General features: G+C 42.7%; 1 protein-coding gene across 2 annotated transcripts in view; it reads left to right on the top strand.

Moving 5' to 3' along the window:
• Positions 1–8,794: 8,794 nt before the first annotated feature.
• LOC125450585 (cysteine-rich hydrophobic domain-containing protein 2) overlaps positions 8,795–13,384 on the top strand; it is an 80,099-nt gene continuing 75,509 nt past the window's right edge. The window contains exon 1 of one of the 2 annotated variants that reach the window (XM_048526671.2): positions 8,795–8,924. In XM_048526671.2, coding sequence (XP_048382628.1) covers positions 8,827–8,924 — 98 coding nt within the window. In that variant the 5' untranslated portion in view covers positions 8,795–8,826. Of the gene's footprint in view, positions 8,973–13,384 lie in introns of both variants that reach the window. The other variant, XM_048526625.2, reaches the window with a different exon arrangement.

Genomic DNA, 13,384 nt, shown 5'->3' with positions numbered 1-13,384 from the left:
GTTGCAGGTTGCAGGGAGAATTGGATAAACTGCAGAATTGGGCTGAAAGGTGACAAATGGAGTTTAATATGGATAAATGTGAGGTGATTCACTTTGGGAGGAATAATAGGAAAGCAGAATACTGGGTCAATGGAAAGATTCTTGGTAGTGTGGATGTCCAGAGGGATCTTGGTGTCCATGTACATAGATCCCTGAAAGTTGCCACCCAGGTTGATAGTGCTGTTAAGAAGGCTTATGGTGTGTTAAGTTTTATTGGTAGGGGGATTGAGTTCTGGAGCGTGATGTCATGCTGCAACTGTACAAAACGCTAGTCAGGCCTCATTTGGAATACTACATGCAGTTCTGGTCGCCCCATTACAGGAAGGATGTGGAAGCATTGGAAAAGGTGCAAAGGAGATTTACCAGGATGTTGCATGGTCTGGAGTGCAGGCCCTATGAAGAAAGGCTGAGGGACTTGGGTCTGTTCTCATTGGAGAGAAGGAGGCTAAGAGGGGATTTAATAGAGACATACAAGATTATCAGAGGATTTGATAGGGTGGACGGTGAGAGTCTTTTTCCGATGATGATGACTTCAGCTTGTACAAGGGGACATAGCTACAAATTGAGGGGTGATAGATTTAAAACAGATGTCAGAGGCAGGTTCTTTACTCAGAGAGTGGTAAGGGCGTGGAACGCCCTGCCTGCCAATGTAGTGAACTCAGCCACATTAGGGGCATTTAAACAGTCCTTGGATAAGCATATGGAAAATGATGGGGTAGTGTAGGAGGAGGGGCTTAGATTAGTTCACAGGCTGACACAACATCGAGGGCTGAAGGGCCTGTTCTGCGCTGTATTGTTCTATGTTCTATGTTCTAGCTTAATGCAAATGCAGGTGAATACAAGGGCAGAACTACACCAAAAATTAGTGTGAAACATCAAAACTCATTTCAGAAGAATCCTTGCAACTTTGTGATGAGAAAAGCTATGCCAGCATTTTCGCCCATCCCTAATTGGCTAGATTCCCTGGAGGCCTAGCCAGTGATTCCCTCATCCCATGAGTAAAACCATTAAAAAAGGGTTCTCTTCCCACCCCACATGATTAACTTGGAATTTCCTAAGGATACAGCCTTGGCTCCTTCCCATTTCAATTTTGCATACCACATGTTAAAAATAAAAACACAGTATCAGATTCTATATGCAAGTTGACAGCACAGAGCTTAATCTCACCATTACCACCACACTTGATCCCAACAGTGCTTCAGATTTGTCTGACTATTCCGCCAACAAACTTCCTCCAATTTAATATTAAAAGACCAAAGCTTTGTCTTCAGTTCTACAAATTAGCAAGTAATTAATTCTAACTCTTTCCTTGATAATACTCTTAAGTACAAAAAGATTTTTTTCAATATTGGCATCGTATTTAATCCTACAATGGTCTTCTGATCCAATGTTTTCTCTATTACGTAAAATCATCTATTTTCACCTCTACTTTATTGGCTATCTTCACCCCTGCTTCTCTCCATCTGCTACTGAAGTCTTTGCTCAAAGACTTATTTCTGGATGTGACTATTCCAATCCTCCCCTGAATGATCATTCCAATTTCCATCTTCCATAAAGTTTAGCTCATCCAAAACTCTCCAGCCCAGTTGTCAAGGTGCACCAAATCCTTTTCAGAATCAGCACCTTGACCTGCATTGGTTCCCTGTCCGCTAACATCACAATTGCAACATTTTCAACTTTCTTTTCAAAAAACACTTCACATTACCTTGAGTTTGAAACCTCCTTCAGACTTACTAACAATTTTCCAAGAATTCTATGTTCCTCCAAATTTAACATCTCATATATTGCAAGTGTCCTTTCTTGCATTAGCAGTTATTAAAGCCCTAAACATTGGAATTTGCTCAGGCATTCCACTTCTCTGTCTTCCTTTATGATTTGCCTTAAAGCCCACTTGATGTCAGTTTTTGTCTGTCTATGATCCTGTGGAAAATCTTGGCGAAGTTTATCATATTAAAGATGCAACAAAAATGCAAATTGTTGTACTCCACTGAGTTTAAAGTAGTACAGCAGTGACTTAATCAAGGTGTTTAAATTGATAAGGGAATTCAACAAAATAATTACACAGTAATTATTTACTCTTGTGGGAAAATTCAGAATAAGCATGCATATTCTTAATATTTAACCTAGGCACTCTAGGAATGAAACTATAAAGCACTTCATCACACAAAGGGACTGGGCATTTGAATTCTCTCCCTCAAAAGGAGGAGGATATTGACTCAATTTAAGGATTCAGTTTAACAAATTTTCATTTGGGTAAACATTACAGGGATATGGAATAGAGATAGGCAAATAAAATAGACATACAGAATGGACTTTGATGGCTAACATAAGAGGAAGGGACGAAGGGTCACTGAACCCAAAGCATTAACTCTGATTTCTCTCCACAGATGTTGCCAGGCCTGTTGAGCTTATCCTGCAATTTCTGTTTTTGTTTCTGATTTACAGCATCCGCAGTTCTTTCAGTTTTTAATTTATAATGTGTAACCTATTGTTCTGATGTAGTCTCCACACTGCCATGACCATCAAGCCAGGGGATCGACTCTAGCTCAATGAAGAGTGCAGGAGGGCAAACTAGTAACAGCACCAAGGTACAGTTGCATGGCTATACGAGCAGGGCAGCAGGTCTCCTGACTCACCAAAGCCTGTCCAATATCTACATGTTACAAGTCAGCTGTACAAAATACTGTACAACTGTGCACTTGGGTGAAATTCCACCAACACTCATGATTCTCACCACCATCCAGGGCAAAGGAATCTGCCTGATTCACAACCCAACCACCATCTTCAACATTCACTCACTTTCCAACCGATGAGTAGTGGCAGAAGTTTGGATTTCCGTCTCTAAGAGCATTATAGTTATACACCAAGGTTCCTCATACCGCATTTTCCAAATCCCGAATGACCACTACCATCTACAAAGACAAGGGCAGCACATATATGGAACATCAACATCTGTAAGTTCCTTTCAAAGCCACCCATAATCCTGACTTCAAAATATATCACCATTCCTTCATTACTCATAGGGTCAAAATCTTGTAATTCTCTCCATAACAGTCCCTATACCTCAAGTTGATTCAAGCTGGCAACTCACCATCAGCTTCTCCAGGGCAAAGAGAGTTTTGCAATAATTGCTGGCCTAGGCAGTGACACCCTGATGTATGGAAACATAAATCCTGTAGTGGTTTAACTTGTGGAAGTTTTTTTTTGTTTTTTGTTGCTTGGTTAGTCTGTGAGATAGCTCTTCCAAGTCTTGGCACAAGGCCCATTTAGTAATGAGCTGTACTTTTCAGGACCAATAGCGCAGCAACTGTCTTTGTCACAATCAGTGCCTTCATTGGAGCAAGTTGTCATCTGCTTTTAATCATGTTAAAGTTTTTAATAGAGCTTTGATACAATTGAAGTAATTTTAGAGAGCAGTTAAAAGTCAATTACATTGCCATGATCTGGAGTTACATGCAATTCAGACCAAGTAAAGATATGGATAAATTTGCTGTGAAGGATGTCAGTGAACTAGATGTGTTTTTTATGACAATCTGGTCAGTTTTATGGTGACCATTACTAGAAATGTCTTTTTCTTAATTCCAGGTTTACTTACTTAACTAAGTTTGAAATTCCCAGCTGTGATGGTGAGATTTGAGCTCATGCTACTGGATTGCTTGTTCAGCAAGATAACCACTATGCCACAATATCTGATAGCATGCTATGTTTTCACCAACAGATGCAAATGGTACTATAATTTTATCAGAGTGATGGCTGTGAATGTCTATTCCACAAACTAGATGGAGTTGATTCACCCCCTGGCCTCTTATGTTTTTAGTGACTGAATGCCATTAATGGTTTTCATCCATGTTGCACCCATTTTAGGCGATAATCAGTAATTAGAAACCCAAAAGTATATTATACTCAATAAACACACCAAAAACGTTTATGACCATGCTTATACCCTCATCTGCCTAGCTGAACTCATCCTCACCCTCAACAATTTCTCTTTCGATTCCTCCCACTTCCTACAGACTAATGGGGTGGCCATGGGTGCCTGCATGGGCCCAAGCTATGCCTGCCTCTTTGTAGGTTATGTGGAACAGTCCCTCTTTTGCACCTACACTGGCCCAAAACCCCACCTCTTCCCCCGTTACATCGATGACTGTATCACCTCTGCCTCAGGCTCCCAAGAGGAGCTCGAACAGTTCATCCATTTCACCAACACCTTCCACCCCAACCTCAAGTTCACCTGGACCATCTCCAACACATCCCTCACCTTCCTGGACCTTTCTGTCTCCATCTCAGGCAACCACCGACAAACCGATGTCCATTTCAAGCCCACCGACTCCCACAGCTACCTGGAATACACTTCCTCCCACCCACCTTCCTGCAAAAATTCCATCTCCTATTCCTTCGCCTCCATCACATCTGCTCCCAGGATGAGGCATTTCACTTCCACTCATCCCAGATGTCCTCGTTCTTCAAGGGCCGCAACGTCCCCCCCCCACCGCAGTGGTCGAGAACGCCCTCGACCATGTCTCCTGCATTTCCTCACCTCATCCCTCACATCCTGCCGAGCAAAAACCGCCCAAAGAGAATCCCCCTAGTCCTCACATACCACCCTATCAACCTCCAGATACAACGCATCATCCTCTGACACTTCCCGCCATCTACAATACGACCCCACCACCAAAGACATTTTTCCACCCCACCCTTGTCTGCCTTCCGGAGAGACCACTCGCTCCATGACTTCCTTGTGCACTCCACACTCCGCTCCAACCCCAGCACATCCAGGACTTTCTCCTGTAACCGCAGGAGTGCTGCACTTGCCCCCACAGCTCCTCCCTCACCCCCATCCCATGCCCCAAGATGACTTTCCACATCAAGCAGATGTTCATCTGCACATCCGCCAATGTGGTATACTACATCTGCTGTACCCGTTGTGGCTTCCTCTACGTTGAATAAACAATAAATCATACCTTTCTGACAATATTACTGACACCTTCTGTTTGCCAAGCTATTTCAGTACAGCTGCAATGCTCGAATCTACATTTTCCAGTTATATCCTCTGAACAAAAATCAGGACAACTCCACTATTCTCAATCATCAACTCAGTGAGGAAGGATGTTGTTAACTTTGTCATCAAGCAGCAAAGGGTCTTGGCCCGAAACATCAGTTTTTGTGCTCCTAAGATGCTGCTTGGCCTGCTGTGTTCATACAGCTCCACACTTTGTTATCTCGGATTCTCCAGCATCTATAGTTCCCATTATCTCTCTCCTCTCACCAAAAATCTGTTTAGTTTTGGTTCTGGGCCTCTTGGTTCCAAACCTTGTTACACAGACTTGATCAAAATATGCACAAAATAAATGAGTTTCGGAGAAGAAATAACAGTGACTGACTTTGGGATCAGGTGAAAATCTCCACTAACTGTACATGTGGACATAAGACCTGGGCCCTGTTGTGCTGCAGTGGCAGTGTCGCTACCTCTGGACCAAGAGATCTGGGTTCAGGTCTCACCTGCTTGAGTGGTGTGTAATAGCATCTCTGAACAGGTTGATCAGGAAAATATGCACATAAGGGCTAGGAGCAAGTGTAGACCACTCAGTCCCTTGACCCTCCTGCACTATTATGGCTGATTTCATCTCAGCCTCAACTCCACTTTCCTGCCTGCTCCCCATAACCCATTAGAAATGAAAAATCTTCCTATGTCCTCCTTAACTCTTGGATAGTGAATGCCACAAATTCATGACACTTTGAGAGAAATCATTCCTCTTTATCTTTGGTTTAAATCTGTTATCCCTTATCTTAAAAAGTATAACCTCTAGTTCTAGATTGTGTCACAAGGGAAAAAAAAAATCTGTTCTACTGCTACTTTGTCAATCTCCTTTAACATCCACATACCTTGATTTGATCACAGAATCATACAGTACAGAGGAAGCCTTTTGGCCCATCAAGTCCACACCAACTAAACTACGCTAAATATACATTAGTGCCACATTCCTGCACCTGGCCCATAGACTTGAATGTTATAACATTTTAAGTGGTCTTTCAAGTACTTTTAAAAGTTGTGAGGTTTCCTGCCCTAATTACCCTCCCAGGCAGTGCATTCCAGATCCCTATTACACTCAGGGTGAAGAAAGTCCTCAAATCCCCTCCAAACTTCCTTTCATTTTAAAATTATGCCCCTTTTTATTGATCCTTCAGTTAAGGGGAACAGCTGCTTTCTATCCAAGCTGTCCATGTCCTTTAAAATCTTATAAACATCAATTAGTCCCTCCTCAGCCTTTTCTGCTCTTAAGAAAACAACCCAAGCTTAACCTACCTCTCTTCAAAGTTAAAATGCTCTGCACCAGGCAACATTTTGGCGAATTTCCTCTGCAAACTCTTCGGTGCAATCACATCCTTCTTATAGTTTGGTGACCAGAGCTGCACAAGTAATTGAGCTGTGGCCAAACAAAGTTTTGTACAATCCAATAGAAACCTTCCTGCTGTTATAATCTATGTCATGACTGAAAAAGGCAAGCATCCCAAATACCTTCTTGTTAACTTATCCTGCTGCCTTCAAAGATCTATGGACAAGCACTCCAAGATCACTCTGCTCCTCTGAGCTTCTTAGTGTCTTGCAATTCATTGAGTACTCTCTTGTCTTGTTACTTTCAAAGTGCATAACCTCATATATTTCAGGGTTAAATTCCATCTGCCACTGATTCGCCTACCTGACCAATCCATCTATATCCTTCTGTAACCTAAGACATTCTTCCTCACTGGCAGCCAACTCATTATTCTAAACTCCAGGGAGTGTAGGCCTAAACTGCTCAATCTCTTCTCACAAGACAAATCTCTGATCTCTAGAATCAATCTAGTGAAGCCCCTCTGAACTGCCTCCAATGCAACTACATCCCTCCTTAAGTATGGGTTCAAAGACTATACACACTACTTCAGCTGTGATTTCACTAATGCCTTGGCATTAATTCCTAAGGCTAGGGAGTACACAATGAATGCTAGGATCCTAGAAAGTACAGAAGACCAGAATGACCTTGGTGTACATGTCCATTGATCCTTCTAGGCAACTGGTTGATGAGATAGTTGAGAAAGATATAGAGCGCTTACTTGTATAAAGCAATAAGTGAGTACAACAGCAAAGAGGAAGGGTCGTGGACCTGTTCTGAGGAAGGGTCACTGATATCTCTCTACAGATGTTGCCAGAACCGCACAGCCTTTCCAAAAATTTCTGTTTTTGTTACAAGTGCAAGGAGGTTAGGAAGGAACAAAAACAGAAAATGCTGGAAAAACATAGCAGGTCTGGTAGCATCCCTGGATAACAAGCAGACTTAATACTTAGGTCTAATGACCCTTCTTCAAAACTGACAGTAGCGAAGAAAAGGTTGGCATTTATGCAGAAGATGGGATGCGGAAGAAGAGTAAACAATAGATATTGACCCTGAAGAAAGAGAAAAACAGTTGGATAGACAGAATACTGCATAAAGATCAGCCTGGGAGACTATTACTGGCTGACAATGGATTGTGTGTGGTAGCAGCCCATAAGGATCAAGTCCCTCATTTTCTGCTCAGGAACCCTGCAGCCTTTTGGACTCAGTAATGAGTTCGATAATTTCAGAGCTTGAGCACCTCCTCCTGTGTCCATAACCCATCCTCACACACTTGGATCAGAGATAATGGGAGCTGGAGAATCCGAGATAACAAAGTGTGGAGCTGGACGAACATAGCAGGCCAAGCAGCACCTTAGGTGCTCCTAAGATGCTACTTGGCCTGCTGTGTTCATCCAGCTCCACAATTTGTTATCTCACATACTTGGCCTTGTCATTACATAGGCTGCTACCATACACAACCTACTGTCAAGTAACAATAGTCTCCCATTATCAGGTGTTTCATTCCACTAAACTGACCTTTCCTTTGTCTGTCCAACTCTCCTTCCTTTCTCTTTGGGCACTGTCTCCGCTTATCGATTACTCCTCCCCCACACGATCTTCTGCATACATATCTACCTTCTCTCAACTACCATCGGTTCAGGAAAAGAGTCATTACATTCGAAACAACTCTGTCGCCACTTCACAATACTAGATCTGCTGAGTTTTTCCAGCAATTTCTGTTTTTGTTTGTGAGCGTCTACAAATCTTTTGGTTTACTTGAAATTGGGACCGAGCTGGAGTACTATACGCAGTTCTGGTTGCCATGGTGTAGAGAGGACGTGATTGCACCAGCGAAGGTGCACAGGCGATTCACAAAGATGTTTTGGGCCTGGAGTGCTTTCAGGCATGCGGAGAGACTCGATGGAGTGGGGTGGTTTTCACGAGAGCAGATAAAGCTGGAGAGTGCTCCACTACTAGGGCACACACATAGGAAGAAACTTTTCCTCTTCGGAGAGGCACCAGTAACCGAGGAGGATAGATTTGAGACTAAGGGCAGAAGGGTGAAATGGGATTTTTTCTTCAACTATCTGGAACTCACTACCTGAAATGGTGGGGGAGACGGAGACCGACACAACGTGGAAGAAATGTTTTGACGGGCACTTGAAGCGCCATAGCAATGGGCCAACAGGACTGGAAATAGATAGGGGAGCAGCCGCGATGAGGCTGGAAGATATTGTTCAGTGCTGCATGCCTGAGCACTAATGGCCATTCATTAAACTGCACTTGCAACATGAAGATGTAACAAGTCACCCAAACGTTCCTTTTTAATAGGAGAATGAACGCTCGACGCAGACGTCACTTCCGCGGGCGGTGAGGCGAGAGGGCGTTCTCGCGATGTTTGAGGGCAGGCCGGTGGCCGGCGCGCGGTGTCTCTATGGAGCTTGCGGCCTCTGGGATGATCATGGCGGACTTTGATGCAATTTACGAGGAAGAAGAAGACGAGGAACGAGCGCTGGAGGAGCAGCTTCTGAAGTATGCGCCCGACCCGGTGGTAGTGCGAGGATCAGGACACGTCACTGTGTAAGCACGGCCGAAAGATCGCGGCGGGAGGCACCGGCAAGCGGGGCCAAACACAGCCGCCTTGTCTAGCCCCTTTGGCCGGCTGACACCGTGCTGATGGGCAGTGACAGTGACAGTGACTGCCCGCTCGGGGTGACTGTCGCACTTCCTGGTACTTCGCCCGGATAAATTGCTGCTGATGGTATATCCAACATTGCTGCTTTGCAGCTAACAGTCTGACTCGGTCAAAGTCAACTGCGAGCGGAGGAGCATTCTCCGCCCCCCCCCCCCCCCCCCAACCCCCGCAAGTGATGAGGACAGTAAATCAGCATCCTTCAAAAGAAAGACAGACAGAAGATAGCATCCTGTAAAATGATGCTCAGCATAATGCAGCTCACCTCCTTGTAGCTGCGTGGAACAGCTGAGTAAAGATGCAGGATCATTACCAGGTTGTGGTGGATCCTGATGTTGTGCTCTTTGCATGTTTCCTTTTTTGGTTTCATTATGGTTTATGTCATGTGTATTCTTTTAAAGTAATCATTTATGGATGTTATCGTAATATGCATGAAGGCAGCATTGTTAATTTTATTGGATATATACTTGTAGTTTCAGGTATGAGGAAAAATTGTGTTGCAGGCATGTCAGCAAATTTTAGAGCCCCATTCATGGTGCCTGTTTGTGTGAAGTTCTGTATGTTCTTAGAATCGCCACAGAACAGAATAAGACCTACTCCCCTGCCCTTACCCTGTAGCCTGATGAATTCTTCACTTTCGAAGTTGTCCACGAAGAATATTTTAGATCGCCATGCCTCATGACTTCCATTCCAGATTACAGACACTGGCTGAATTAAGAAAAAATTGTTGTGTTGGTTTTGCTACTTATGCTATTCACACTGAAACTGCCCTGTTATTCTCAATCTTTTAATAATGAAATGTCTTTTCCTCTCTTTGCTCTGTCTAGACTGTTCATGGTTTTGAACACACTTGCTAAATACCCTCTCAATGTTCTTGAATGAGAACAAACCCAATTTCTCCAATCTGAAATTTCTCATCCTTGGAGCCATTCTGATTTCTTTTTCATGCCCTTTTTAAAAACTTCCATATCGTTGCAAAAATTCAGTGCATCTTGGGTTTCATCATCTTGTTGAAAGATTTGCCATTTAAGAAAAACAAAGATAGTAAGAACGGCACATGTTGGAGTCAAAGATAACACAGTGTGGAGCTGGAGGAACACAGCAGGTCAGGCAGCATCTGAGGAGTGGGAAAGTTTTGGGTTAGGATCCTCCTTCAGAAAAGAGTCCCAACCCGAAACATCAACTTTCCTGCTCCTTTGCTGCCTGGCCTGCTGCATTCCTCCACTTGCACGCTGTGTTATCTCTACCATTTAAAAAAAACCTTGTCTTTATACTACATGCCTCTGTTTATGAAGTCCAGGATCCAGAATGCTTTATTTTGTAGCTATTTTCTCAACCTGCCCTGTCAGCATCAATGATTTGTACTCCTGGCTCCCCAGTTCTTTGTTCTTGCAAAGAATGGATACTTTAGTTTATATTGCTTCTCTTTGTTCTTCTGTTCAAATGCATCACTTCACACTGTTGTAACTTGAATGTTATCTATAGTCTGTCCACTAATTCCACCAGCCTGCCTGTGTTCTCTCCCTCCTTGTAGTTCACTTCTAGGTTTTATCATTTGCAAATTTTGAAACCTTGTATTCTGTTAGGTCCTGACATACGCCAAACAAAACACTCATCCTTGTACTGATCCTTGGGATTCCAAGTCCAAAAAAAATTGTTCTTTTCTCTGTTACTTGGCCAATTTCACATCTTCACTCCTTCAGTTTCAACTGCTCTGGCAAACCAATTATGTAGTATTTTGTCAAATGCTTTTTGGAAGGCCATGCAGACCACATCAACCAGTTTGCCGTCATCAAAAAAGTTCAATAGATTTTCTTCAACTTGTGAAAAGAAATGTTCTTGGACGTGTGCATTGCTTGCATGGCCCACATTTACTACAAACATACTGACTGCTGCCTTGAACTATTGTAGTTCATCTACTATCATAACATTCACGATACTATTAGGAAAAAAATTCCACGATTTAGACTCGGTGACAATGAAGGAATGGTAATATAGCTCCATGTTGGGATGATTAGAATTGCATCAAGCGTTGCACAATTCCTTGTTGGACTGAAAATATACTGGCCAAGTAGATTCTCTGAAACATGCTTCAGAATCTCCTGACTCTTGATGTGCTTTACGCGGCTATTTTAGTCTATAATAGATTAACTAAAGCCCTTCATTATGACAACTCTGGATTCTCAAATAATTTTGAGTGGAATTAAAAAACGGTGGACTGAGAGTAGTGTGGATCTTGTAGCTGCTCCTGAGATTGCAAGCTTGTTTCTAGGTGTAATATAGTTGTTACACTTCAGCCGTATAAGATTTTTAGTTACTTTTCCAAATGTTTTTTAAATACTGCATGTGGATAAGAAGTGTTTGGAGCGATATGGGCCAAGCGCAGGCAGATAGGTCTAGCTTAGTTTGAGATTATGTTCGGCATGGACTGGTGAGACCAAAGGGTCTGCTTCAGTGCAGTATGACTGTTCAAAAGTAGAACAGTTGGTGTTTCATGTGATGTGGGTGGCATGGTGGCTCACAGCACCAGAAACCCAGGTTCATTAGCCTCAGGCAACTGTCTGTGTGGAGTTTGCACATTTTCCACATGTCTATGCTCCAGTTTCCTCCCACAGCCCAAAGATGTGCAGGTTAGGTGAATTGGCCATGCTAAATTTCCCGTAATGTTCAGGGATGGGCAGGCTGGGTGAATTAACCATGGGAATGCAGGGTTGCAGGGATTGGTTAGGGGAGTGGATCTAGGTGGGATGCTCTTCAGATGAGTAGCATAGACTACATGTCCTGGATGGCCTGGTTCCACACTCTAGGAATTCTATGATTAGACCAAATCTTGATTTGCAGATCTGATTGCAACTGTAACACATAATGTTACTGTTACAGGGTTGGCTGAAAGCACTGGCTTTGCATGTTTGCTCATGTATGGATCTGACACTATTCTCCTTGTTGAAATTGTTTGATGACTGGTCCAGGATTTTTTTTTCCCCACTGTATCATTATTCTGTATTACCTTATATATGGGAAGGTCGGTGTTCACTGGCAAAACCAGTATTTATTGTCCTTGCCAAATGCCTTTGAGAAGGAGATGGTAAGCTTTCATTGACTTGAATATGAGCATGTAGCATGCTAAGCTATTTCAGAGGGCAATTAAGAGTCAGTCAAAGTGCTGAGAGTCTGGAATTGCTTGGGGCAGTGTAGATGATTGATGACAGATTTCTCTCCTTGAAGAACTGAAGGAAATCACATGGAATTTAATGATATTCTAGTAGTTTCATGGTGATTATTGAGACTATCTTTTTATTTCCAATGTATTTAATCTGAATTCTCTAGCTGCTGTGGTGGGTTTCGAACTCGTATCTCCAGAGAATTAATTGGTATCCCTCGAATGCTAGCAGAATAATGTGACTGCTATACTGTAATACCCCTTTTGTTGTCTGTAATTTCCTTGCAAATTTGTTCCTCTGCCTTTTTCAGTCATTGTTATCTCTGTTTCTTAAATCAATCCAAGTATATCCTTGACCCCTCCAGGACACCCTGTTTCTAAATGCTGTCATCCTTAAGACCGCGATATCATAAGACTGTTTTCTAGTTTCTTAACATCTAGCTGTAGTATCTTCTCCTTTCAAACTATGCAGCTGGTACTAATATCTACTCCAACCTTTGGTTGTTCTGCCTTCCCATACCCACCAGCCTTTTGTGTAGCTGCTGAGTGACAACATGCAATCTGACAGCAAGGGAGGTAATATACCATCTTGGCATCATGCTTGCTGTTGCAGAATCATCTGACTGTTCCCCTAAATTTCAGAATTCCCTATCGCAGTTGCTTTCCAAGTGTCCTTATTGTTGTATGCAAATTCCTCTATGACCTTTTCCCTCAACTTCTGCAACAATATTGAGTTTCGAGTAGTTTAAGCATTTTTACACTCGCTTGTTTTCTTCAACTACTTAGCTTTGTTACTCATTTTGAAGTAATTATAGAGTTAGTCATATAGAACGGAGACAAGTCTTTGGGCTGAACTCGTCCATGTTGTACCAGGTTTCCTAAACTGAACTAGTGCCATTTTCCTACATTTGGCTGTATCCCTCTAAACCTGTCCTATCCATGTATCTGTCCAAATATCTTTTATAGATCATAATAGCCTCCACTATTTCCTCAGGCAGCTCGTTCGATAAACACACCACCCTTTGTGTTTTAAAAAAAAGTTGCCTCTCAAGTCCCTTTTAAATCTTTCCGCTCTCTCCTTAAACCTACACGCTGTAGTTTTAGACCTTCCCCTACCCTGGAAGAAAATACTTGGGATAT

Source organism: Stegostoma tigrinum, chromosome 1 (assembly GCF_030684315.1).
Source record: "Stegostoma tigrinum isolate sSteTig4 chromosome 1, sSteTig4.hap1, whole genome shotgun sequence".
In the NCBI taxonomy this organism is placed as follows: Eukaryota; Metazoa; Chordata; class Chondrichthyes; order Orectolobiformes; family Stegostomatidae; genus Stegostoma; species Stegostoma tigrinum.
This window is presented reverse-complemented; position numbering and strand designations above follow the sequence as displayed.